This window comes from Thamnophis sirtalis, unplaced genomic scaffold (assembly GCF_051295495.1).
Source record: "Thamnophis sirtalis isolate CommonGarterSnake01/CBP01778 unplaced genomic scaffold, rThaSir2_p1.2 scaffold_4, whole genome shotgun sequence".
Taxonomy (NCBI): Eukaryota; Metazoa; Chordata; class Lepidosauria; order Squamata; family Natricidae; genus Thamnophis; species Thamnophis sirtalis.
In genome coordinates this window covers 133,103,945-133,131,788 of record NW_028261384.1, presented here as the reverse complement: position 1 = coordinate 133,131,788, position 27,844 = coordinate 133,103,945, and the positions used below count along the sequence as shown (strand labels likewise).

The following is a 27,844-nucleotide window of genomic DNA, read 5'->3' as shown; positions in this document are numbered from 1 at the left end:
CCTCTCTGCGCCCTGCTCAGAGTCAGAACCCTGTCCAGGGTCCTCCACATCCTCCAGAGCCAACTCAGAGGGCCCCTCACTGTTGGAGTCTGGTGGCAGCTCCAACGGCTCCTGCTGGGCCACAACAGTTATGGTACCAACAAAGGAGAATATTTGTAGCTCAGGGTTGAAATGAGGGGTCCTTAGTGCTCTCTGAGCTTGCTTGTTTCATTGCCCAAACTAGGTAACATCATCAGTGCTAAGATAATGAAAGTTAGGCTAATGAAATGTTCCCCTGGCAAAATTGGCTAAAACACACCTCCAAAATGTTGGAAATGTAAACAATTACCAGGCACATACTACCACATGTGGCGGACCTGTAAAAAAAAAAAGCAAGGAAATTTTGATTGCAAATTCAGACGCGGCTAGAAAAAATGGTTGTCCAGCATATAGAATTCCAGCCAGAATTATTTCCATTAGCTATTATAACAGCAGGCTATAGCAAAAGGGCAATATACCTAATACTTCACATCCTAAACAGCAATGAGAATGATGTATGCACAGCAATGGAAAAGTGAAAATACCCCTTCAGAAAAGGAGATGATAAGGAAGATACTGACTTGTGCAGAAATGAATAGACTAATGTTAGAATTAAAAAAACAAAGGAGAGACAGAATATTACGACACATGGAGCAGATTTTATCAATGGCTTGAAATACAAAGTGGGAGTTGGAACACAAAAAAAATTAGGCTAAGTAGACCTGGAATGAAATATTTTATTTGCATTAGAATGAATACATTGGTCAAAAATAATCATGCAGGACTAGCACTGTGTAAGTAGTATATATGTTTTTCTATAGCAAATTAAATGCCAGGATGTCACACTGTGTTCGATATACTTATATGTAAATAATAAAAATATATATTTTTTAAAAAAGAAATGTTAACGTTTAACACCGTTGTCAGCATTCCAAAAATCATGCAGAATTAAATCAGAGTCAAAGGCAAAACTATCCTTAAAGTTCCAATTTAATAAGACAGACATGTTGGCATCATACTGTGGAATCCCAATTCTGGAAGTTACATTGGATTCCCACCCAGTTGAAAGTTCATGATCTTGTCCCCACACCCACAAATCCATCACATGGTCCAATCTTCTTCTTCCACACTGGCATCTCCACCCAGCTGCTTCTGGTCAGGTGCAGAGGTCCATAGACAAAAGATGACCTTGGCTTCTAGAAAAGAATGACAACACATTCCACCATTCTACTCCTTTCTATTCCCCCCTCCCAACTACTACACTAATAAAACAGCATAATGAAATAAGAGAGAGTGTGGCAGGCCAAAGATCCTAAAAGGGATATAACTGCAGGCCTGACAACCATACTGGGCCACTTGGGTCCGGATGAAATAAGAATAAAAAAATTGTTGCTAGCTGCTGCTACAGTACCCTTTGGAAGGCCGGTGTTATGCACCAGGGTCTTGGGCACATCTCCTGCTGCCGAAGTGGCTGCACCCGAGGAGCGCTTTTGGAAGAGAAGGCAAAGGGGAAGCGGTCAACTTTGCCTCACCCCTTGCCCTCAGCCCCCCTTCAGCTCTCCAAGGGTCTCTTCCAGAACCCAGCTCTGGTAGAGCTCAACTGTTAGGTTTCTGAAAGATGCCCTAATTAATTCATGAGCCAAGTTTCAAAAGGAATCCAGTCATTTATGAGGAACAACATTTTGGCAATACCTGAGCGGAGTCAGATCTGACCTCACGTACGTTATGGCTGAACTTTGCCCCTGTTTTCCCCCCTCCTCTCAGTCTGTGTCATAAATCACATTATCCCACTAGGTACTCCAGCAGGTTGTAGAATTCCATGCCTCACAAGCTTGCTATTGTAATCTGAGATCTAACTTCTAGCCGAAGGTATGTGTGGAATGCTCTCCCCCCTCCCCTTTCCTCACAAGGCAACTCTGTAACAGGCATGGAAATGCTTTATGAGTTGACATCAACTAGACCTCCGCAGGCTTGCAGTAGCAAAGTTGAGGTTGACAGAAACCAGGCTGGGGGGAAAATCCAGTGCTGACCCAGTGCTCTTCTTTCCTTGGAAATGGAGTCTTTGGAGGGGGAAACAGCAGCTCCAGACAGGGTGGATATGATGGTATGTGTATAGAAAGCACACAGCAAGGGAGACAGGAGCCGTGGATTAATGAGCTTTGTGAAATGTGATGCCTACATGGAAAGTGGATAACCAGCTAAATATGAGCCAGCAGTGTGCAGCGACAGCCAAAAAAGCCATTGCAATCCTAAATTGCATTAATAGAGGAATACAATCAATATCAAGTGAGGTACTAATACCACTCTATAACGCCTTAGTAAACCACACTTAGGGTACTTCAACCAGTTTTGGTCACCACACTATAAAAAAGGTGTTGAGACTCTAGAAAAAGTGCAGAGGAGAGCAACCAGGATGATTAGGAGGCTACAGGAACTGAGCAGGGCTGGTCTAGTGAAGAGAAGGACCAGGGAAAACATGAGAGCAGTGTTCCAATATTTGAGGGGCTGCCACAGTGAGGAAGGGGGTCAAGCTATTTTCCAAGGAACCCTAAGGCCAGACAAGGAATAATGGAAGGAAACTGACCAAGGAGAGATTCAACCTAGAAATAAGGAGAAGCTTTCTGACAGTGAGAACAATCAACCCATGGAACAGAAGTTGCCTTCAGAAGTTGTGGGGCTTCATCACTTGAGACTTTCAAGAAGAGATTGGACTTCCATTTGTTAGAAATGGTGTAGCATCTCCTGCTTGAGTGGAGGGTTGAACTAGATGACCCACAGGTCCCTTCCAACTCTGTTAATCCATTAAAGTTGGGTGAGGGAGGGGGAAGAGATATTTCCCTCTCTCGGCAATCTTTGGCTTGAAAATATTTGAAAATCTGACCAGAGAAGTGGTATGGATTTTCTCTCCTTCCATTATATTAGGCCTACCCCAACAAATCAGACTAGGCCTTACTTTTTGAACAGGTCATATTTTCGGGAAAACATGGTAGTAGTGTTTCCAATATCTCAGAGATTGCCACAAAGAAGAGGGAGTCAAGCTATTCTCCATCAAACTATGGATGGCGTATGATCCACCTACAATTTTTTAACATATATATGTTTTATGTACAATATATACTCTGTAAGAGTGTGTGTGTGTGTGTGTTTGTGTGTAGGTGTGTGTAGGTGTAGGTATAAGTTAATGTATATGCATATACACGTCTTGTTTAATGAAAAGAAGGAGTAGGGGTGACATGGTAGTAGTATTCCTGTTGTGGCCCAGCAGGAGCCGTTCGAGCTGCCACCAGACTCCGACAGCGAGGGGCCCTATGAGTCAGCCCTGGAGGATGTAGAGGACCCTGGACAGGGTTCTGACTCTGAGCAGGGTGCAGAGAGACTGGATGGCCACCAGGTAGCGCCTGAGCCTTGGACCAGTGGGGAGGAGACAAGGGAGAGTGATCCAGAAGCCAGCAGTGAGTTGTTCCTGGATGCACGCCATCAAAGAGCTACTTGGCATCAGGAGCAATTACGTAATTACAGGAAGTAATTATGCTCAGCTGATGGTCTTTAGGCTCCTCTCCAGACTATAAAAAAGACTGCTTGTGCCACGCCATTCTTGCAGAAATCAATGCTTTGACGAAAGAGAAACTAACTTGGCAGGCTGGATTGCTGCCAAGGTTTGTTTGAATTGCTGCTAAGGTTTGTCGGACTTGCTGCCAAGGTCCTTATCTGTTTGTTTACTTGGCTTTCAGCCACCAAGATTCTGGTCTTGTTATTAAAGGACATTCCATTTAAGCTTCTCTCAGCTTTCGTTACTGGACGGAGGAGGGAGTCAGAACATATTCCAATATCTCAGGGATTGCCACAAAGAAGAGGGAGTCCAGCTATTCTCCAAGGCACCTGAGAGCAGAAGAAGCAATGGGTGGAAATTAATGAAGGAGAGAAGCAACCTAGGACTAAGGAGATATTTCCTGACAGTTAGAACAATTCATTAATGGAAGAACTTGCCTCCAGAGGTTGTGAATGCTCAAATCCTAGAAAAAGTTTAATAAGAGATTGGAGTCTGAAATGGTACAGGGTTTTCTGCCTGAGCTAGGGTTTGAATTGCCTTTAAGAAGCCTTCCAACTCTGTTATTTTGTATATAGAAAATATATCACTTTTTCTCCACTGCAGCCCTGTTACTATGAATTAGAAGTCATTGATCTGTTTCTGGACACAACATCTAACTTGTTTCCTCCCAGTTTCCATATTCATAAGCCTCTAGACATCCATAATGATTTTTATACCTTTATTCCTCTTCTATTGTCCCTTTGTAAGTATCGGTCACGGAGGTTTTAAAATACAATGGGCAAATCCATTCCTAAAATTAATATCAACTTTTTTTTTAATTTAAATTTCTTAAACAGCATTGGTAGTGTGACACAAAAGGGCATCTATCAAAAAAGTGAGGTGACAGTTTTGCATTAGTAGGGAGTGAGAGAGACAGAGAGAGAGAGAGAGGCAGACAGACAGACAGACAGACATAGACAGAGAGACAGAGACACAGAGACACAGAGAGAGACAGAAACAATAGCAATAGAAATAGCAGTTAGACTTATATACCGCTTCATAGGGCTTTCACCCCTCTCTAAGCGGTTTACAGAGTCAGCCTCTTGCCCCCAACAATCCGGGTCCTCATTTTACCCACCTCAGAAGGATGGAATGCTGAGTTAACCTTGAGCCGGTGAGATTTGAACAGCCAAACTGCAGAACTGCAGTCAGCTGAAGTAGCCTGCAGTGCTGCATTTAACCACTGCGCCACCTCGGCTCAGAAACAGAGAGACAGAGGCAGAGAGAGACAGAGACAGAGAGAGGGAGAGATAGAGACAGAGTCAGAGACACAGAGATGGAGACAGAGAGACAGAGACAGACAGAGACAGACAGAGGGAGACACACAAACACACACAGACACAGACACACACACACACACACACACAAATCTTTGTATACTTACACAAGTATTTGAAATGATGTCACAAGTTACAATCCTTTAATAGAAAATTAGAAATTAAAATAAAAGCCAAAGAAAGTGAAAGATGAAACAAGAAACGATGAAATACAAGGAACAGTAAAAAAAACCAACAACAACAACAACCTCCGGACACAATAAAAGAGAATTTCACTGCTAGTCTTCATTCCGGATAATGATTAGGATTTAAAAAAAATAAACAAACGTGACAATTTCACAGCACTAAAGTGAAGTGAAGCCATGACAATCCATTTTCTTTTGACTGCATTCTTCTAGGGTGTATTTTTGAAATCTCAAAGGGGGGGGGGATTTTTTGAGTCTAGATAATAAGTGATGCTTCTCTCATCCACATACGAACAAAACGCAACTCTATTTAGATGTCTTTCCAAGCCCTGAACAATCCATATGTAAGGTCCCGGAAATTTCCCCAAGCCACTGAGATGCCAAAGAAAGTGAGATTCGAGACGAGGTTTGCAAAAGTATCAGCTTTTTATTTTTGTGCCTATTAGGAATATAATTCTAACGGTTGGGTTGGCAATATATAAATCAGGTAACAATGCTATACCTGTTTCTTTAAATCATACTGTAAAATGTGACTGGTTGCTGTTTCCTCAATCGGCCATAAAAGGGAGCCAGAATGATTGTTAGCTCTCTGTTCGTTAGATGCTGGGCTGATCTGATCTGAGTGTTTTGGAAACTGGCTGTTAGAGAGTGCCGTGAGCTATTGTAAGTTTTGCAACTGTTAGCAAACTTTGAGTACTAAACTGATTATAAGATACTGGACTATGTTATTTGGATTATCCCTTAACTGAAAGAAATTGATGACTGACTGTCTTATCCGTGTACGACTTGGACTGTTTGATGAATTGTGATAGCTCTATTTCCACGAAAGTAAAAGCCTATTTAAATTGCATTGACTCTGTATGCTGGTTTGTGTGTTTTCCAACACAACTCTCACAATGCTTCGCTGAATGTACTCGCTCTCCCAATGGGGAGCTTACCTAACAGTGGCAAAGCTAAAAGAACTGGGTGAAAACTATTTCCCAAACAAACAGGCACAATGCATGTAAGGAATAGCCACATCTCTGAGAGAGTATTTCAGAGTATTGTACACATTTTACCCAGTGAGATACAAAGTTTATCACTGTCTCTGTCTCCCTTCTCTATGGAGCAACCCCATAGCCCTGTGTCAGAAGGGTTTTTCCCACCCCGGCCAACTTGTTTATTCAGAATGCTTTCAGGTAACTCCCTGCTGTGGTACTATCTATGCGGCAGGAAACTCCCTACTCTGCTTCCTTTATCTATGGGGCCTGACATTCCTGGGTAACGATTTCTTCCATATTTTCAAGGATGTGTCTAGGTTTGAAGCCAAGAACAGAAGCAAGACACAGAAGCGAGATAACAAACTTTGCACGAAGGTCAACCGGTATCAAGGCTACAATTTACCAAGCTAGAATTAATTACCTAAATTAATAGCTAACCACTAATTTCTGACAGTATACAATAACAGAAGCCAATAACAAAGCTTCAATTCCTAATACATGATTTCTAGAAGTGTTTCATATCAGAAGCAAACAGCATATATTGGTTTGATCAGGAACAAATATACAGTAGCAGAAGCCATTCATAAGAGAAGCAAATAGCTAATATTAGTTTGATCACTCTGCTCCTTTTCCCATCAACTGAAAAAATCATAAAAAAAACACATTTCACAAAATTTAACCTGATATATTCATGTTTGTGTCCCAGCTGTCCCACTAACAACAGCACAGAAGTCCTTTTTTCATTGTGTTCTTCTGGAATGTATACTTGATATCCCCTTTTAGTTTGAAAAAGTAGATGACGGTTCTCTCATCCACATATTAATAAAATCCAAGTCTGTTCACATTTTTTGGGGATCAGCCAAGGTTGGTGAAGTCTTTCCAATGATTCATTCTCACAAAATATGTTTGGGCCCCTTCAAACAGTCTCGGAAGTCATCCTTGACTTTCTCGTTCCTTAGACTGTAAATAAATGGATTCAGTAATGGAGTAACCACAGCAGTGAGAATTGCAGCAGCTTTCTGTGCATCCGGTGACCGACCTTTGCTGGGCAAAGAGTACATGAAGATGGAGCTGCTGTAGATGATGGAAGCCACTGTGATGTGAGAGGCACAGGTTGAAAATGTCTTCCTTTGACTGCCGCTGCTCTGCATCCTCAAGATAGTCACAATTATGTAGAGGTAAGAGAAAAAAGTTACACTCAAAGAGCTGAGAAACATCAGAGCAGTGAGGCCAGATTCCAGATTCAGGAGAGCATCTACGTCATTGCAAGAAAGCTTGATCAGCGGAGCATAGTCGCAGAAGAAATGATCGATAACATTAGAGCTGCAGAAGGACAGTTGGCCCAGGAGAGCAATTGGCCCAAAAGTACTAAAAAAAGCACCAATCCAGCAACCGAAAACAAGACTCACACACACACGTCCATTCATGATGATGATGTAGCGCAGAGGATGGCAGATAGCAATGTAGCGGTCAATGGCCATTACTGAAATGATAATGATTTCACAGGAACCAAAGAAGAAATAAGAATAGCATTGAGTGACGCATGCCCAGAAAGAGATAGACTTGTGTGAGAAAAGCAAGTTCACCAGCATCTTGGGGATGATATTCAGTAGAATGAAGATCTCAAAACAAGACAGTTTGCATAGGAAGAAGTACATGGGGGTCTGGAGGCGTTGGTCCATGCATACCAGGACGATGATGGTGAGGTTTTCAGCGATGGTAACAAGAAATACAAGTAAAAACACTGAAAAAAGAAGGAGTTCTGATGGCCTGGAAAGCTGGAAGCCAATTAGGATAAACTCAGTTACTTGTGTTGTGCTGTTCTGATTCCTAGATCTCATCTTGAATGTGCTGATGGAGAAAGATCCAGCAGAGAAACAACTCACTGCAGATCAGGGAGCACTGAATGTGACCTTTTCCCAATTAAGGACCTAGTTAGCACAGCTTTCTTTGTGGCATTCTACTGTTTGTATGTTCAACAAGCAATGGGAGCTGACGGATGATCAAAATCCTGTTGTTCGCTCTCTAAAATACATAAATAATTGCACAATACATGATGTAGCTGATAAGGCTGCAAAACAGAAGAACACTTAGAATTTCAAGTCGGGATGCTTCTTTGAAGACACATCAGGACCTTAATTAGTTCCTTGGGGATTAAAACATATTAATAAATTTATTCCTTCTGGCAGCATGTAATTTAATGATATTAGGCACAAGAGGCCATTTTCCTGCTTTGCGGGTGGATATTTTTACAAGTTCACTTCTACGACAACAGAATCTTTGTGCTGGTTAACCTCTCCTTAACACCGTGCCATGAGAACGAAATGGAGAGATGAATTCAAGATAAAACTTATCTCGGTCAATTTTAGATTAATTAACTCTCTGACAAAATGCTAATCATCCAGATTTGTCGGTCAGATTGCAAATACAATCTGTATGCTTGTGACTATGATCAAAAGGGATTTGGCTTGGAGGTTGTTATGCCTCTGTCAGAGGCTGAATCTGAGATGGAAGACGTACAGCTGACAGAGAGGGGGAGAGTTGCTCCGTTGCCTCTGGAGGAAACTGGGGAAGGACAAAGTCAGGCTGGGCAGAGCAGGGGAAGGGTAGAACAAGCAAGAGGAGGTTCAGATGAAGACCAAGGCCCACCCCCTCTCATCCTAGGGCACGCAGGGGAGAATGCAGAAGAAAGGAACATGTGTTGCATGGTTTATGAGGAAGGAAAGGCCCCGGATTGACTTCACAAAGCACACCTAGGGATGGAGTTTAAGGGATAGGCAGTTGGGAGCAGCATTACTCGGGAACAAATGCTGAAATAATCTAGTGTTGAGCTTTGGGGCCTGCATTCCTGGTATTCCTCCTGAATGTTTGAATTATTGTCATGCTTCTGTGTGCTTATCTTGTCTTGCTGGTGTCATTGTGTTTTTTCGCTGCTGCAACATTATCTTGTGCTGCTGGAGTGCTTGATTGCAGCCATTCTGCCTACAGCATTTGGACTGGAGTATCTGCAGCCAGAGGCTGCTACAGGTTTGTGAGAGAACTTTTCTTCAGGCCGGAGAGTAAATGAGACTTTGGGGGCAAAGTTGATGTCAATAAAGGGACTCATACCTGTTCTCTGGCTAGGTTGCCTTGTGCCACACCCTGATTTATCACAGAGGTTCTTCAGGGCATATTTTTCTATCATGAGTAAACAAAATTTGGCTTCAGTTTTTTTTTGTCAACCAGTCCTAAACATCCTACATCTAATGCTATCCACCATTGAGAGTACCTTTGGAAATACTTTTGGTTCACAGATGTTTACACGTCAATTTTTTGGCATGTATAATTTCCATATTCAATTTTTCTGCATGCTAAAAAAATCAACAAGAATTGATATTGTTAGGAGTATACTCCTAGTGTTGGGTAGGCAATATATCTCTTTATACAACAACAAATGGTCGTTGTTGCTTTAAATAAGTGGATGTACTTATCAGGAGTAATTAACTTTACTAGAAGAAGGAATCAAGAGAGCTCACTCTCTCTCTCTCTCTCTCTGCTTGTCCTATGCTTGATGACTTGAAGACTGGAATGTGAACTGTGACTGTAAGCTATTGTTTGTTCTTTGAATTGTCTTCGGACTAATATCTACTATCACTGCTTGTGAAGCAATTATCAGTAGTAAAGCTACTTGTTTTTACTAGCAGTGTCTGAAACTCTATTCGTGTGTTTCTACTAGCAACATTCTTTCTCTCTAGGTGTACATTCCGCTGTGCTACTTTCTATCTCCCAACGGAGATACCCCTAACAGATATATTAAAACAAATGAGAGATGACAGATAGAAAAAGACCTCTCACCTATATAAGATATGAGTTATCAAGATTTAGAATAGAGCTAAGAAATAGAAAGAGGGAAAATATTGTTATGTATACACCTGTATAATGTTTTAAAATTAATATGTAGGGGGAAGGATCAGAAGCTAAAAGATGCATATTTATAATGTTACTATGATGTGAGTAGGACTAAGGTAAGTTTTGTGGCTCAGCAGGAGCTGTTGGAGCTGCCACCAGACTCTGACAGTGAGGGGCCCTATGAGTCGACTTTGGAGGATGTGAAGCACCCTGGACAGGGTTCCGACTCCGAGCAGGGCGCAGAGAGGCTGGTTGGCCACCAGGAAGCGCCTGAGCCTTGGACCAGTGGGGAGGAGACAAGGGAGTGTGATCTGGATGTCAGCAGTGGGGAGGAGACAAGGGAGTTGTTCCTGGATGCCCGGCACCGGAGAGCTAATAGGTGTAAGGAACAGTTGCGCAGTTACAGGAGGTAGTTACACTCAGCTGGTGGTAATTAGGCTCCTCTCAAGACTATAAAAGGAATGCTTGTGCACACGCCCCTTTTGCAGGAGTCAACGCATTAACTAATGTTGGAGAACTGTGGTGTTAGCTTGGCAGGCTGGATTGCTGCCAAGGCTTGTCTGTGCTGGATTGCTGCCAAGGCTTGTCTGTGCTGGTTTGTTGCCAAGGACCTGTCTGTCTGTTAATAAATTCCATAAAGTATCTTCGGCTCGGTGTGCTTTGGTGTGGGACGAGGAGGGTCAGAACAGGTAAGTAATATAACTATAATGGATAAGAGGTGAAGGATAGAAATAGTATACCTTTTAACATAAGATTGGTGTTATCAAGATATGAAATCATGATCTAAGGCTTGTTATAGTTGGACACATAGAATGCAAAAGATATTACAGTCTTTTCCCGAAAATGAGACCTATCCCAAAAGTAATTCCTTGCTTGATTTTTACATATGTGTCAATATAAGCTGAAGTGGCGCAGTGGTTAAATGCAGCACTGTAGGCTACTTTAGCTGACTGCAGTTCTGCAGTTCGGGTGTTCAAATCTCACCGGCTCAAGGTTGACTCAGCTTTCCATCCTTCCGAGGTGGGTAAAATGAGGACCCGGATTGTTGGGGGCAACATGCTGACTCTGTAAACCGCTTAGAGAGGGCTGAAAGCCCTATGAAGCGGTATATAAGTCTAACTGCTATTGCTATTGCTATAAGCACTATTCCAAAAATAAGTCCTAATTAAACCACCACCCACTCCTGGATGCACAGGTAAAAATTAAGCTAGGTTGGAGATGGAAAGATGGAGCTGCCCTGCTACTTACCTTTGGATAGTAGCAGCCAGGCCTCGCACACCTGAACACCTGCCTTCCCAGCCTATTCTTTCTGCAGTCAGCAAGGCTTTCCTGAAGGCCTCTGTAGCCAATAACATAGTTCTGGATCGATCTGGAGCTCTGTTATCAGCTTCAGAGGCCTTCAGGAAGGCTGTGCCGGCCTTGCCAGCTGCCAAAGAAGAATTTCCTGATGGCTTGTGACAGTAAAATGTGGGCCGGGGGTGGCATGCATGAGTGAGGTGAGTCAGTGGATGACATCACCTGAAAACAAGATCTTGTGCCTTTTTTGTATAGATAGAGAATGTTGCAAATGTAAGAACAATTGAATGATACAGAATGTAACATAAAAATATTTTACTACTGGAGATATTTGTATCTAGGCCGAGATGGCGCAGTGGTTAGGGTGCAGCACTGCAAGCCACTTTAGCTGACTGTGATCTGCAGTTCAGCGGTTCAAATCTCACCGGCTCAAGGTCGACTCAGCCTTCCATCCTTCCGAGGTGGGTGAAATGAGGACCCGGACTGTGGGGGCAAGTTGCTGACTCAATTTGCTAAAAAATTTGTAAACTGCTAAGAGAGAGCTGAAAGCCCTATGAAGCGGTATATAAGTCTAATAAATAAATAAATAAATAAATACAATATTTTACTACTGGAGATATTTGAGACGATGTACTGAACTGCTGTGGTGCAAATGATCCCAATACTTAATATATCTTGTGCAAAAAGGAAGAATAATGGTGACCGTCAAATAAATGAGATACAATAACAGTAATGTATATAAATATATTGGATTTGATAATATGTGGTTTTGTATGAATTGTAAGTGATGACTAGGGAAAGGATGCACAGAAACCTTGTAACCAACCAACACACAGTTTGCAATGGAAGATGGCTTTATGTTTTTTGTCTCGTTCGTTTGTGTTTGTCTAAAAATAAACCCACCCACCCACCCACCCAAAAAATTGACACAACGCACCAGAAAGCTAGGCACAGAGTGAATATGGCTTCCCCTATTGACTTTGCCTGTCAAAAGGTCACAATAGGAGGTCACATGAACCTGGGACACTGTAACCGTCATAAGTATGAATCAGTTGCCAAGCATCCAAACTTTGAACAAGTGAGCATGGGGATCCTGCAACAGTTGTGTGAAAAATGACCACAAGTCACTTTTTTCCTGTGCTGTTGTAACTTTGAACCGTCCCTATATGAACTGTTATAAGTCAATGGCTACCTATCAGTGGTGGGTTTCAAAAATTGTTCAAATGTACTCTGTGGGTGTGGCCTCCTTTGTGGGAGTGGCTTGCCACCCATGTGATCAGATGGGAGTGGCTTGCTGCCCATGTGACCAGATATGAAGATGCCGATGACACTTGTCAGAACCACCTTAAATTACCTCACACACAGCACTGGCATGCTTAAGAATATGATGTAAACTTGTTTTTTAAAAGGCATCTTTGGTTTGCGTTAAAACAACTTCAACACACACAATGTTCTGATTGCACTACAAACACAGTAGTCATCCTTACCTTTCACAGAGGCCCTGAGTTTCATAAATATGAGCATGATAGTGTAGAATAATCATATCCAAAGACCAGTGGTGGGTTTCAAAATATTTTGTAGGTGTGGCCTGCTTTCCGGGTCCACTGGTGGAACCTCTTCTAACCGGTTCAGTAGATTTGACGAACCTTTTCTACCAAATAGGTGCAAACTGGTAGGAACCCACCTCTGCTACCTATATTGTCTGCGCCTATGTACAGAATTTTTTTCCTCTGTACCCTGACACTTGATCATCATTTGGACCTCAAAGCTGGAAGTTGATTAATTGATTATTAATTCCAAGGATACAAAACAAAATGACACTTAAAATTTCAAGTTGGGATGGAAACCTGAAGTTTTTTTATTAGGAATAATGTCTGCAAAATACAAAAAAAGAAATCCAGTATTTAATACTACATATAATTACAGCGGCAAGGATTGTCTTTGCCCAGAAATGGAAAAACAAATTAATTCCCAGCGAAGATGAAATAATAAAAAAGGTTATGGACTGTGCCGAAATGGACAAACTAACTAAAGAAATCCAGGGAAAAGAAGAATCAGAACTCTACCAGATATGGGATAAATAGTATAGGTGGATGGAGGAAAGAAACAAAAATCAATGAAAGAATATAACAACACTCAAAAAAAAAAATAGTTATGAGTAAAATAAGAGGGTTAAGAATGATGAAATCCAAATGAAATACAATAGAAGGGGAAATAATATAATAATAATATAATATATTATAATATAATATAATACAATAGAAGGGGAATAATATAATATAATAATATATTGATCATCATCAATTGACGATTGCTATTATAAGGAACAGGAACTTCCTGTTCGTATTGTATAAACGTGATGTACGTCTAATTTTTGTGTGTATGTATTTTACATGTTTGTTAATAAAAATCTTTAATTAAAAAAAATCAAGTTGGGATGCCTCTTTGAGACACATTGGGGACCTAATAGGTTTCTCAGGGATTATAATTTATCAATATGTTTATTCATTTTGGTGGCATGAAGTTTTAATGATATTAGGCACAAGAGGCAGTAATCCTGCTTCGCAGTTGATATTTTTCACCTTCAGGGATAACTGGGGATGTTGCTCTCACAGTTAGAGTCCATTTTGACACACTTTCACCATCCTCCAATTCTAAAACTAATGAAATACCAATAAATACCTAAAGGAAAAACAAGGAAGGGATCATTGACTCCTTCCCATAGTCTCTGTCCTTCACTGCTGATAGAATTTAAGCCTATCTGAATAATTGAATGATTTAATCTGATCTTTGGACAGTGGCAGGGAGGGAGGAAGAGGAGAGGAGAGGAGGGGAGGGGGGAAGAAAGAAATGAGAGAGAGAGAGGGAGAGAGAGAGAAGAGAAAGAAGGAAAGAGAGAACTGGGGAAGGAAGGAGAGAGGAGAGGCAGTGAAAAAGAAAGGAAAGAGAGAGGAGGAGAGGGAAAAGAAAGAATGAGAGAGGGGAAGGAAGGAAGGAGGAAGATTTAATATATTTAAATGCAAACTTTTTGTTAACCCAGATGCAAAGTGGATTATTTATGAACAGCTTATAACAAGTGAAATGCCTGTATTTTAGAGAACTCTGTCTCTAAAGAAGACATCCTTGTCCTGGACTGAATAGTTCCTTAATAACTTTGGTTTTGCTCAGCTTCTGATATTTTGGTCCTGCCATTTTTTTTTTGTAATATTTCTAGCTATTCTAAATTCTGAATCATCAGTTCCTCTCTCAACAGTGAGACATCCTGACATAATAGGATAGGATAGGATAGGATAGGATAGGATAGGATAGGATAGGATAGGATAGAAAGAATAGAATTCCATGGAATGGAATTAGAATTAGAATTAGAATTAGAATTAGAATTAGAATTAGAATTAGAAGAGAAGAGAAGAGAAGAGAAGAGAAGAGAAGAGAAGAGAAGAGAAGAGAAGAGAATACTGGTAGAATGGAATAGAATAGAATAGAATAGAATAGAATAGAATAGAATAGAATAGAATAGAACAGAATACTGGTAAAATGGAATGGAATGGAATAGAATAGAATACCGTAGAATGGAATGGAATGGAATACAATTAGAATTAAAAAGGAAGGGAAGGGAAGGGAACAGAAGAGAACAGAAGAGAACAGAAGAGAATACTGGGAGAATGGAATGGAATGGAATGGAGTAGAATAGAATAGAATAGAATAGAATAGAATAGAATAGAATAGAATAGAATACTGTAGAATGGAATGGAATGGAATTGGAATTGGAATTGGAATTGGAATGAGAATGAGAAGAGAAGAGAAGAGAAGAGAAGAGAAGAGAAGAGAAGAGAAGAGAAGAGAAGAGAAGAGAAGAGAAGAGAAGAGAAGAGAAGAGAATACTGGTAGAATGGAATGGAATAGAATAGGGAATAGAATAGAATAGAATAGAATAGAATAGAATTCTTTATTGGCGAAGTGTGATTGGACACAAGGAATTCGTCTCCTGTGCATAAGATCTCAGTGTACATAAATGTGTAGGTGATAAATCATGATAATTGTCATCATAAGTACATCCATCATGAATCATACGATACAACTTTTAGTGATAATCATAGAATACTAAATAAGCAATCAACAAAAATCATACTAGGAAACTAAATAAAACAATATAAATTGTAAGGATACTAGTAACATAAGTAGAAGAGGAGATAATAGGTAATATGAAGGATGAGACGAATAATAGGCATACTGTTTTCTAAATAGTTTGACAGTGTTGTGGGAAATAGTTGTTTAGCAGAGTGATGGCATGTAGTGGGGGGGGGAACTGTCTTTGTGTCTCGTTGTTCTGGTGTGCAATGCTCTATAACGTCATGAAACAATTAATGTCCAGGATGTGAAGAGGTCCGTAAATATTTTCACAGCCCTCTTTTTGAGTTGTGCAGTTCTAATTATCTGTTGCAGTCTGTGTCTGTCAAACCAGCCAGTTAGAGAGGTGCAGATGACAGACTCAAAAATTCCTCCGTAGAACTGAATCAGCAGGTCCTCATTGATATTGGGAGATTCTGACAGCTTTGTAGACACCTATAGTTTGTAAAATAATATTTCTGACATATATTGGAACTGTTGAAAGGACTGTGTTGTAGATTGGACATAGATGGTGTCATATCATTCAAAGTCCACATTTTGAAGAGAGAGGATCGCTGGTTTGAAACAGGGATTAAAGAGGCCATCTATGTCAAAATTGAACATCCCTCTCTCAACAGAGTGCCCAGGATAGGACATCATCAATCTTTAGTCTACAACACAGTCCTTTTAACAATTCCAAAGAGGCTCCACACACATTTGAAAGCACTCTGGTGACCCTGAGAAAACAGAAAAATATTCAGATGACCTTAACGACTCGCTAAAAGGATGCAAATGACCAGCTGTCTGCAAGGAGTATAAACCCATTCCCCACCATTGAGTCAGAGCTGAAGAAGCTTTTTGGATGAGAAGTGAAATATCTTTAAAGAAAAACCAAAAAGTCCAGTTGCTTCTTGAAAAAGCACCAGGGGTGGTATTCACTTACTTCCCCTACTAGTTCGTAAATGTGAATGCCACTCAGCCTTCTGCGCATGCACTTTGCCTTGAAAGCATGCTTAAATAGAATGGCATAGAGTCAGGGCTGGTGGCCAGGCCAATCTGTGATTTCCACTACCAGTTTAGGTGAACTGGTCCCAACTGGCTGAATACCAGCACTGGACAGCTCCTATAGTATCTGTTATATTCTCTGCCATTATTCATGATCGAAAAATGGTTGAAAAGCTTTTTCTCCATGGATGTAACAAAGTTGTCTCCCATGACATTGAATGTGAGTTGTGGAATGAGACATTTAAGTTGGATGTCAGGTTTTCTGCTTCTGTACAAGGAGTGACAGCAGATGTAAATTCTATCACGAATACCAAACTCATTAAAGATTTAATTTAAGATCAGACCTTAATAGATATAAGTTGTTTAGGTAGTCTAAGTGTCAGCGTTCCTAGAATCATGTAGAATTAAATCAGAGTCCAAGGCAAAACAATCCTTTTGGTTCCAATTTAATAAAGCAGACATCTTAGGCACATCTGTGTTATTCCCAATACTGGAAATGACATCAGAATTCCACCCAGTTAAAAGTTCATGATCTTGTCCCCACACCCACAATCCATCACATGGTCCAATCTTCTTCTTCCACGCTTGCATCCACACCCAGCTTCTTCCGGTCAGGTGTACTGGTGCGGAGACAAAGGATGACCTTGGCTTCTAGTAAAGAATGAAAAACAATACATTCCACAATCTCACTCCTGTCTATTCCACACTCCCATCAACTATACTAAAGAAACTGCATAATGAAATAAGAGAAAGTGTGGCAGGCCAAAATTTTAAAAGGAATATAAATGCAGGCTTGACACTAAGTGTGTTTAGGATGACACTTTCATATGGAATCCGAAACCTGTCATCTTGAAATGAAATCCATGCCAATTTAATGAACTCATTAATTTTTGTTAGGTCGTTCTGAATGTCAGAATCAGGGTAGCATATAAATTAAATATATTAATGTCTAAGTCCATAAAAAGGCAGACAAATGGCCGTACCTACAATGCAAATCTAACTTCAAGCATCATTTGCACATGCAATCCATTTTCAATTTCCTGAATGCAGATCAGAGGAATTGGTGCTCTTCTTCTCAGTGTGGAAATGAGTTCATCAGACAGTCTTTTAAGACCTCCTTGACCTTCTGGTTTCTCAGGGTGTAAATAAAAGGATTCAATAATGGAGTTATAACCGCAGTGAGAAGTGCAGTGGATTTTTGCACACCCCGCGAATGTCCTTTGGTGGGTAAGGAGTACATGAAGATAGAGCTGCCATAGAAAACACTAGCTACTGTCAAGTGGGAAGCACAGGTGGAAAAGGTCTTTCTCTGGCCTTTTGAGTGCATCCGTAGGACGGTGGAAATAATATAGGCATAGGAGACCCCGTTGATAGATAAGGAGGTGAGCATCACCACTAAGGACAGAGCTGTCTCAAAGTCCAGCAGGAAAGGCACACTCTTGCTGCAAGAAAGCTTTATAATTGGGGCATAGTCACAGAAAAAATGATCAACGAGATTAGAGGCACAGAAGGACAGATGGAGAAGGAAGGGCACTGGAACGAGAAGGAGAAGAAATCCCCCAGTCCAGCAGCCCAGGGCCAACATGACACAAAGACGTTTGTTCATGATGATGGTATAGTGGAGAGGGTAGCAGATAGCAACATAGCGATCAATGGCCATCACAGCAATAAGAACGCACTCACAGGTACCCAATGAGAAGTAGAAATAGCATTGGGCAATACATCCCCCAAAAGAAATAGTTTTGTTCAGAGAAATCAGGCTTACGAGCATCTTCGGGCAGATGGTCAAGACGAAGAGGGTCTCCAGAAGAGACAAGTTGCAGAGGAAGAAGTACATGGGGCTCTGGAGGCGTCGGTCCATGCTTACCAGGGCGATGATGGCGAAGTTCCCAGTTAAGGTGAGCAGAAAAACCATCAGGAACACCCAAAACAAGAAGCACTCTAAGGTCTTGGAAAGTTGGAAGCCAACTAAGATGAACTCAGTCACCACTGTGATGTTGGGAGAGCGCAGTTCCATCACCAACGTGAGCCTGAAGGCCCTTGTAGCATGAATTCCTGCAATGTCAACACATCCCGAAACTTCAGAACAGATTGTCAGAAGTCCGGATTGTTTCAGTGTATAAGCTTCTAATTGTCCACATTTAGAATACGAAGGACATCTATTTCTCTGTTGCATTTGACTTGTGGCTTGATATATTTTCCATAGGGTCACACATTCAGTAAATTATACGGTTTAAAAAAAAACATCGTATAATCCCCACTCATGTTTTACTCCACAAAAAACTATTTCCTTAAGAAATCCACATTGTTGATGCTTTCTTTCTTTTCATATGTAATTGTCCTTATTTTTCAATACCAAGGATTCCTACATATCATGGGTTTGAAATGCAACATCCCAGCAGAATATATACCGATTTTACACACTGCTCAAATGATGCACTGTTGTTTGTTTTTAGTTATTTACCTAGGCAAAACTGTTGATAGACTTCATTCATATTTATGATTTGCATTCTCATTTGCAGCCACCTTTATTTTGATGATCTTCTCAGTAAAATCTCAAGAACATGAAGAAAATGAGACCAACATCTTTCCTTCTTGCTTGTAGATTCGTTTTGCTTCCGTTGACTTCATTGGCTTGATTGTGCTTACAGAAAGAAAGCTGAGGCTTGGTTTATATTCATATAACCAAGGATTGTCTGAATGTCATTTTAATTGCATCCTTTAGGAATAGAACCTAACCTTGCGTAGCTTCTTCTCTGGTAATACTGTAGTGCTAACTAGAGGATACACAACTTTTGTTAGACCAATTCTCGAATACAGCTCACCTGTCTGGAATCTGCACTGCATATCAGACGTTAATACAATTGAGCAGTAACATGCGGTGAGGTTTATGGCTGGTGAGGCACTAACACAGTGGTGGGTTTCAAATTTTTTTAGACTTGTGGACTTCAACTCCCAGAATTCCACAGCCAGGCATGCTCAGTTCCGATTTAAAGCAACAGCATTTGTTTTTCTCCTTTGCAAAATAAGTTTCCTTCTTTCTTTTTCTTTTTCTTCTCCCTTCCCCTCCTTCCTCCCTCCCTCTCTCCCTCCCTCCCCCACTCTCAAACACACACACACACATACAAACACACACACATGTTGGATTGGACTATCTCTCCTATCCCCTTCCCTCTCTCACTCAAACAAACTCTCTTTCAAACAAGCACACACACACACACACACACAAACACACACACACACACACACACACACACACACAAAGTTGGATTGGAGGGAGTCAGGGAGACCACAGGAGGAGGCAGGAAGATAGTCAAAGAGCCATACTGGAACACACACACTTTCCCCCAGCCCCGGAAGGATCCAGCCCAGCTTCACTGATTACAGGTTTGAAAAGACAACGTGGCTCTACCTGCAATCAAACTACACTTGGGGAGGGAGAGCACTTCCCTCCAGCCTTTTCCCAAAGCCTCGCACCAGGAGTATGAAGTTTGAATTCCTCCCCCTCCCTCCACCCCACACGTACCTTTTCCAGCTGTTTCAGAGAGGATTTCAACTCTGCTCTTGCCTGCCATCATGAAAAGAAAAAAAATGTAAAAGGAAAAAGCTGAGGTCTAGTTGCTGCCAGAGTCACCATGGATGACTCTGCTTAACTGTTTAAGAAAGCCTCTAAAAAGCGCCCTCTACAGGGGGAGGCAGGAAAACAACTTGCCTCACCTACATCAGGAAGTTTTAGGCTTTTAACCCTTGCTTAACTCTGCTCGAGCGATCATAAAACACCAGACTAGATGAGGCACATCGTAGAGGGCACATTTTTAGAGGCTTTTTTAAACAGTTAAGCAGAGTCCTCCACGGTGACTCTGGCAGCAACTAGCTCAGCCTGACCTCAGCTCTTGCCTTTTTCCTTTCACATTTTTTTTCTTTTCATGATGACAGTGGTGAGGCTCTGCCTCCACTGCCTCCCCGGACTGCATGTCACTGCAATTGAGTGAGTCCAGAGACATTTCACGAGAAGAGTCCTGTACTCCTCTGCTCTCAACAGAAGACCTTATGCCACCAGACTTGAAATTTGGGGCCTACACAACTTACAACAATGCTGCCTTTGGTCTGACCTAAGTGTAGTACATACAATTATCTGCTACAATGTCCTACCTGTCAATGGCTACCTCAGCTTCAACCGCAACAACACACAAGCACACAATAGATACAAACTTAAGGTAAACCGCTTCAAACTCGATTGCAGAAAATACAACTTCAGCAACAGAGTGATCAATGCCTGAAATGCATTACTTGACTGAGGTTTCTTCCCCAAATCCCCAAAACTTTAACCTTAGACTGGCTACTTTTCACCTCACCCCATTCTAAGAGGTCTGTAAGGGGCGTTACAACTGGTACATCTTTACATACACTGTTTTCTCTCTCAGTATATTTCTATTCAGTTTCACATTTTTAACCCTCCCATTTCATTCTCTTTTACCTATCCATCTATGTTTGATAATTTACATTGCACAGACTTTATTCTTCTTCTACTAGTATGACATTTTCCCTAGATTTGTAACTCTTATCTTTCTTGGACTATCATCGCAAATTTCTCTTTCTATCCTCCAACCACCTGTGCCATTTTTCTCATATTAAACAATACTCCGTCTCTTCCTTTCCTTGGATTTCATTGGTTAGCTTGTCCATCTCAGCAAACTCTAGAATCTTTCGTATTATCTCATCCACATTTGGGATTGTTTTATTCTTCCATCTCGGCACGAATGCTATTCTAGCTGCCATGATAATATGTAAGATTAAATATAACGTCTCTTTGTTGTATTTTGTCATCATTATGCCTAGTAAGAATGTCTCAGGTTTCCAATCTATTTGCTTTCCTGTAGTGGTTTCCAGCCAGTTTTACATTTTTACCCAGTATTTTTTGGCCACCTCACATGTCCACCATATGTGGTAGTGTCAGGTCTGCAATTATATTCCTTTAAGAATTTTGGCCTGCCACACTTTCTCTTATTTCATTATGCTGTTTCATTAGTATAGTTGATGGGAAGGGGAAATAGACAGGAGTAGGATTGTGGGATGTATTGTTTTCATTCTTTTCTAGAAGCCAAGGTCATCTTTTGTCTCTGCACTTTTACACCTGACCAGAAGCAGCTGGGTGTAGCGTGGAAGAAGAAGATTGGACCATGTGATGGATTGTGGATGTGGGGACAAGATCATGAACTTTTAACTGGGTGGAATTCTGATGTCATTTCCAGAATTGAGATTAACACAGATGTGCTAAGATGTCTGCTTTATTAAATTGGAACTTTAAGGATCATTAAGCCTTGGACTCTGATTTAATTCTACATGATACTTGGAACGTTGACAGGTAGTATGTTCTATCTGCTTTGGGGATAAACTTGATGATATTTTTGCTAGTCTTGTGGGCAGTAGATGCCATCTATAGAACATTTTGTACTGGTTTTCCTTGTATGCTACAGACAGGCTTGTATTCTGAAAGGATGAAAGGATGTTGGGCAATTCCTATTATGGCTTAATGGCTTTGTCCTGCTTTGGATCTTGAGTGAAGGGGCCAATCCTATCACTCTGCCTTTGTTCAGACTTGGCTGCATGGAATTTCAAGATATCATGTTTTGAAAAATATGGCATATACTTCATTTAACCCTCCAAGGAAAGATTGAATGCAAATGAGGTCCAGGCAGAAGAAGAACATCATGGCTTCAAAATCTAAGGCATTGGTTTGGACAAAACTCAACAGCACTTTTTTGTGCATCTATTGAAAAAATAGGATTGGCAACATGATGGCCAACATCCGATGATGCATATGGCAGAAGAAGAAGATGATTCTGCTTTGAATGGATTCCCTCCTGCAATATTTGCTTTGCCTATGAATAGATCTCTCTCTTTATCTCCTAAGTGCTGACATCTGCTGTGGGCTGTTAAGGAAAGTGGGGGTTCTTTCTGCCACAAAAAACATGTTTCTCCATTCCTCCTTTAGGGAAATATAATATATTGTCTTTTTAATATTCCTGAAAATATTTCATTCACCTAGGAGAGGGGTAAGGGACATGGTGGCTCAGTGACTAAGATGTTGAGCTTGTCATCAAAGAGTTTGGTAGTTTGGTGTTTCGAATCTCTAGCGCCACATAAAGGAGGAAGCTCCGGTTACTTGTCCCAGCTTCTGCCAACCTAGCAGTTCAAAAGGATGTAAAAATGCAAGTAGAAAAGTAGGGACCACCTTTGGTGGGAGCGTAACAGCATTCCATGTACCTTTGGCATTGAGTCCTGCTGGCCACATATCCATGGAGACGTCTTCAGACAGCGCTGGCTGATGAGCACCGCCCCCTAGAGTTGGGAATGAGAAGTGGCTGCTAACTTTCTAACTTTCTACAATATGCACTGCAAGTAGGAAAAACAGCCTAATATCATTAAAGTTTTGATGCCACCAGAATGAATAAATTTATTTACAAACTGTACCCTCTGGGGAACCCATTAGCAAATCTCTCCAAAGAGGAATCTCAACTTATACTTTTTAAATGCTAATTTATTTAGTTGATTGTCAAGAGGGATATTGCTGCTGCCTAGGAGTTAATCATCTGCTGAGTTCATTTTGGGAGAAAGTGTCAAAGGATGGAGGAAAATACGAGCATATTCTATGTTTAGGCAGAATGCCAGTCTAAAGAAGATTGGATTGGAAGTGGCCATGTTTCTTAGAATAACATAGTTGGAAGGGATCTTGTAGGTCTTCTAGTCCAACACCCCACTTAGGCAGGAAACCCTACACCACTTCAGACAAATGGTTATCCAACATTTTAAAAATTTCCAGTGTTGGAGCATTCACAACTTCTGGAGGGAAGTTGTTCCATTAATTAATTGTTCCAACTGTCAGGAAATTTCTCCTTAGTTCTAAGTTGCTTCTATCCTTCACTAGTTTCCACCCATTGAGATCTTCCTGCTGAAAGTTTGGGATGTGGAGATGGAAATAGGATTCACTACTTCCATTCTTCTTCCAGATGCAAGCTAGACCTCTCATTGATGATTGTCCCAGAGGAATCTCCATTTTTCAGACCACTAGTTTTTCCCAGTTCAGATACACCTTATGAGAATGATTTTTGTGAGGCATTCAGATAAAGCATTTATTGTTTAGCTGTCTATGCAAGATTTGGTGGAAGCAACAGGAAGCCCTCAAGAATTAAGATGAGCGTGGTGATCGTTTCCTCCCATCACCTATATCAGGTATGACCCATAGGAAGTATTATCTTAACAGAATAACAGATTTGCAAAGGACCTTGGAAGTCTTCTAATCCAACCCCCTGCTCAGGCAGGAAACCCTATACCATTTCTGACAAATGGTTGTCCAATCTCTTCTTAAAAACCTCCAGTGTTGGAGCATTCACAACTTCTGGAAGCAAGTTGTTCCACTGATTCATTGTTCTAACTGTCAAGATATTTCTCGTTAGTTGCTTCTCTCCTTGATCAGTTTCCACCCATTGCTTCTTGTCCTGCCTTCAGGTGTTTTGGAGAATAGCTTGACTCCCTCTCCTTTGTGGCAACCCCTGAGTTATTGGAACACTGCTATCATGTCTCCTCTAGTCCCATACCCAATTCCTACAACTGTTCTTCATGTATTTTAGCCTCCAGTTGTCTAAACATCTTTGTTGCTCTTTTCTGCACTCTTTCTAGAGTCTCAACATCTTTTTTTACATCATGGTGATCAAAACTGGATGTAGTATTCCAAACGTGGTCTTACCAAGGCATTATAGAGTGGTATTAACACTTCACGTGACGATAGTAATAAGAAAGGTTATAAGATATGGGGACCTTAAACTGGGAAAGGAACTGTTCTAGTTCACCTTTGTCATCAATGGCTTCTAAGCCTACAGGTCAATGATATTATAAGCAGAACCTCACTATCCATAATAATTGAGAAATCTGTACCTTCCAGTATGTCATTTGAAGTAGCACAGATGATGAGGGTCATTCATAGAACCTCAGCAATTATGTTTTCATGGTTAAATTGATTGGATTGGGACTAATCTTTACATGTAGAATTTCAGTTCCAGAGGACCAGTTGGGTTCTTCCTTCCAGAAGTCACAGATTTCACTAAATCCTGAAGAAAGCCTTTAGGTGAAAGTATCATTCTGCCTGTTGGTCAAGAAGGTATGACAATCAGCAACACTGGGAGCTTCAAAGGAGAAGGGTGCAAAACTCCATTGATAGAAGAGATTACAGGACATTTCACATCAATGTCACCTAAGAGATTTCATCTTATTATTTCAAGCTGTACTTGACCTGAAGGAAATGTCTCTTATGGCCAATGTGTCTCACTTGTGCCAATAGAAGAACTGAACCCCACCTGTGGTAAGTCAATTGAGTTCCTGCATGGACCTCTCCATTTTCCTCTAGTGTGCTTTTGAGCTCTCCATATTTTGTTGAATGTGTATTACTTAGAGAATACATTGTTTAGCCAAGTGTGATTAGACACAAGGAATCTATTTGAGCCAAGGTGGCACAGTGGTTTGAGGGCAGTACTGCAGGCTACTTCTACTGCCTGCCGGTTGCCTGCAATTTGGCAGCTCAAATCTCACCAGACTCAAGGTTGAGTCAGCCTTCCATCCTTCCGAGGTGGGTAAAATGGGGACCCAGATTGTTGGGGCAATAGGCTGACTCTGCAACCACTTGGAGAGGGCTGTAAAGCACCGTAAAGTGGTATATAAGTCTAAGTGCTATTGCTATTTCCTTCCTTCCTTCCTTCCTTCCTTCCTTCCTTCCTTCCTTCCTTCCTTCCTTCCTTCCTTCCTTCCTTCCTTCCTGTGTACATTAGTTACAGTGAAGCATTGCAGGCTAATTCTGCAGGCTAATTCTGCCCACTGCCAACAGTTTGAATCTCACTGGCTCAAGGTTGAGTCAGCCTTCCATCCTTCCGAGGTTAGTCAGGTGAGTCAGTTGCCAAGCATCTGAATGTAAATCCTGGGATTGCTTTAGAGGTCGTAAGTGTGAAAAATGGTCCTAACTTACTTTTTTCAGCATCGTTGTAACTTTGAAAGATAACTATATGAATTGTTGTAAGCTGAGGACAACCTGTACTATATTCATAGAAACACACACACAAACACACACACACACACATATCTCTCTCCCCCCTCATGGTGGCACAGTGGTTAGGATGCAGTACTGCAGGCTACTTTTGCTGACTGCCGGTTGACTGCAATTTGGCAGTTCTTACCAGGCTCAAGGTTGACTCAGCCTTCCATCCTTCCGAGGTCGGTAAAATGAGGGCTCAAATTGTTGGGGGTAATATTCTGACTCCATAAACCACTTAGAGAGGGCTGTAAAGCACTGTGAAGTGGTATATAAATCTAAGTGTTATTGCTATTTCCTTCCTTCCTTCTTTCCTTCCTGTGTACATTAGTTACAGCGAAGCATTGCAGACTAATTCTGCAGGCTAATTCTGCCCACTGCCAACAGTTTGAATCTCACTGGCTCAAGGTTGACTCAGCCTTCCATCCTTCAGAGGTCGGTAAAATGAGGGCTCAAATTGTTGGGAGCAATATTCTGACTCTGTAAACCACTTAGAGAGGGCTGCAAAGCACTGTGAAGCGCTATATATGTCTAAGTGCTATTGCTATTTCCAGTATAGAAGCTCTTGGTGTTTTACATAATGGGTCTTTATATACTTTATATAAAAAGAAGTATCTCTATAAAGGCATTCATGCTAGAGTGGTAATATTATAGACAGTTCTTGACCATGAAATATAGAAAGGAATACTTTGAGTGAATGTCACATAACACCAGCAATGCCACCTTCTTTAATAAAACAAATTCTTGTTTTATGGGGGGCGGGGGGGAAACCCATACATGTATTCAGTGACTGAAAAGCTGTGATCCAACCAAAATGTCTTCTTTTGCAGACTCACATTCTGAAGGACAGGTGACTATCGGTACTCAGGTTTCTGCTGCTTGGGAGAAGGCATTTTGATGTTGGTGCATTTCTATGAGAAGGAACCTGATGGGGTAGATCCCAGTCACTTGGCCTCAAAATGCTGTGTCTGGCACTCTTTGATGAGAGGTCTACAAGTTTGAACTTGGGACAAGAGAAGAAGGTAAGATAGAGATAGAGATAGAGATAGAGATAGAGATAGAGATAGATAGATAGATAGATAGATAGATAGATAGATAGATAGATAGATAGATAGATAGATAGATAGATAGATAGATATTAGATGATAGATAGATAGATATTAGATGATAGATAGATAGATAGATAGATATTAGATGATAGATAGATAGATAGATAGATAGATAGATAGATAGATAGATAGATAGATAGATGATAGAATATAGATAGATAGATAGATAGATAGATAGATAGATAGATAGATAGATAGATAGATGGATGGATGGATGGATGGATGGATGGATGGATGGATGGATGGATGGATGGATGGATGGATAAATGGATAAATGGATAGATAGATATACAGACAGACAGACATATTTAATGGCACCAATCTGCAGTGGGTTGTTTCTTCTCTCTGTTTTTCTCCACCAGCAAATTCACGATGGGAACTAGGACTCAAAACATCACAACAGAAGTGAGAGAGTTCATCTTAGTTGGCTTCCAACTACCAAGGCCCATGGAACTCTTCCTTTTTTCATTGCTCCTGGTTGTGTGTGTTTTCACTTTGGCTGGGAACCTCACGATTATCACACTGGTAGGCATCGACCGTCGCTTGCAAACCCCCATGTATTTCTTCCTCTGCAACCTCTCCTTTCTGGAGGTAGTTTTCGTTCTGACAATCACACCGAAGATGATGACCAATCTAGTTTCTCGGAACAAATCAATCTCCTTCTTGGGCTGCATTGTTCAGTGCTACTCTTACTTCTTCTTTGGTACCTGTGAGATCATCCTGATTGCCGTAATGGCCTTTGACCGCTACATTGCTATCTGCCATCCGTTGCGCTACACCATCATCATGAATGGACAGGTCTGTGTGAATTTGATATTGGCATGCTGGGTTGGTAGTTTCCTGAATAATTTTGGCCCCATTGTTCTCCTGAGCCAACTGTCCTTCTGCAGCTCTAAGGTTATCGATCATTTCTTCTGTGATTATGCTCCACTGGTCAAGCTTTCTTGCAATGATGTAGATACTCTACTGACGCTGGAATCTACCCTCTCTGCTCTGGTGTTACTCAGCTCTTTGTGCGTAACTGTTGTCTCTTACCTCTACATCATTGTGACTGTCTTGAGGATGCAGACCAGTGGTAGTCGTAGGAGGACTTTTTCAACCTGTGCCTCTCATCTTACAGTTGCTTCCATCTTCTACGGCAGTGCCATCTTCATGTACTCTTTGCCCAGCGAGGGTCGGTCACGAGATGCCCAGAAAGCTGTGGCAGTTCTTACTGCTGTGGTTACCCCATTACTGAATCCATTTATTTACAGTCTAAGGAACGAGAAAGTCAAGGATGCCTTCCGAGACTGTTGGCAGAGACCCAAATGA

The 27,844-nt window shown here is 41.1% G+C and overlaps 3 protein-coding genes across 3 annotated transcripts; 1 reads left to right on the top strand and 2 right to left on the bottom strand.

Annotated features, from left to right (window-relative positions):
- Positions 1 to 6,942: 6,942 nt before the first annotated feature.
- LOC148046705 (olfactory receptor 6M1-like) lies at positions 6,943 to 7,890 on the bottom strand. Its single transcript, XM_087714902.1, has one exon. The coding sequence runs from the start codon at positions 7,888 to 7,890 to the stop codon at positions 6,943 to 6,945; it is 948 nt and encodes a 315-aa protein (XP_087571028.1).
- A 9,530-nt stretch (positions 7,891 to 17,420) lies between these two features.
- LOC148046704 (olfactory receptor 6M1-like) lies at positions 17,421 to 18,397 on the bottom strand. The gene has a single exon (XM_087714901.1). The coding sequence runs from the start codon at positions 18,360 to 18,362 to the stop codon at positions 17,421 to 17,423; it is 942 nt and encodes a 313-aa protein (XP_087571027.1). The 5' UTR covers positions 18,363 to 18,397.
- Positions 18,398 to 26,905: 8,508 nt separating this feature from the next.
- On the top strand, positions 26,906 to 27,844 carry LOC148046703 (olfactory receptor 6M1-like). The gene has a single exon (XM_087714900.1). The coding sequence runs from the start codon at positions 26,906 to 26,908 to the stop codon at positions 27,842 to 27,844; it is 939 nt and encodes a 312-aa protein (XP_087571026.1).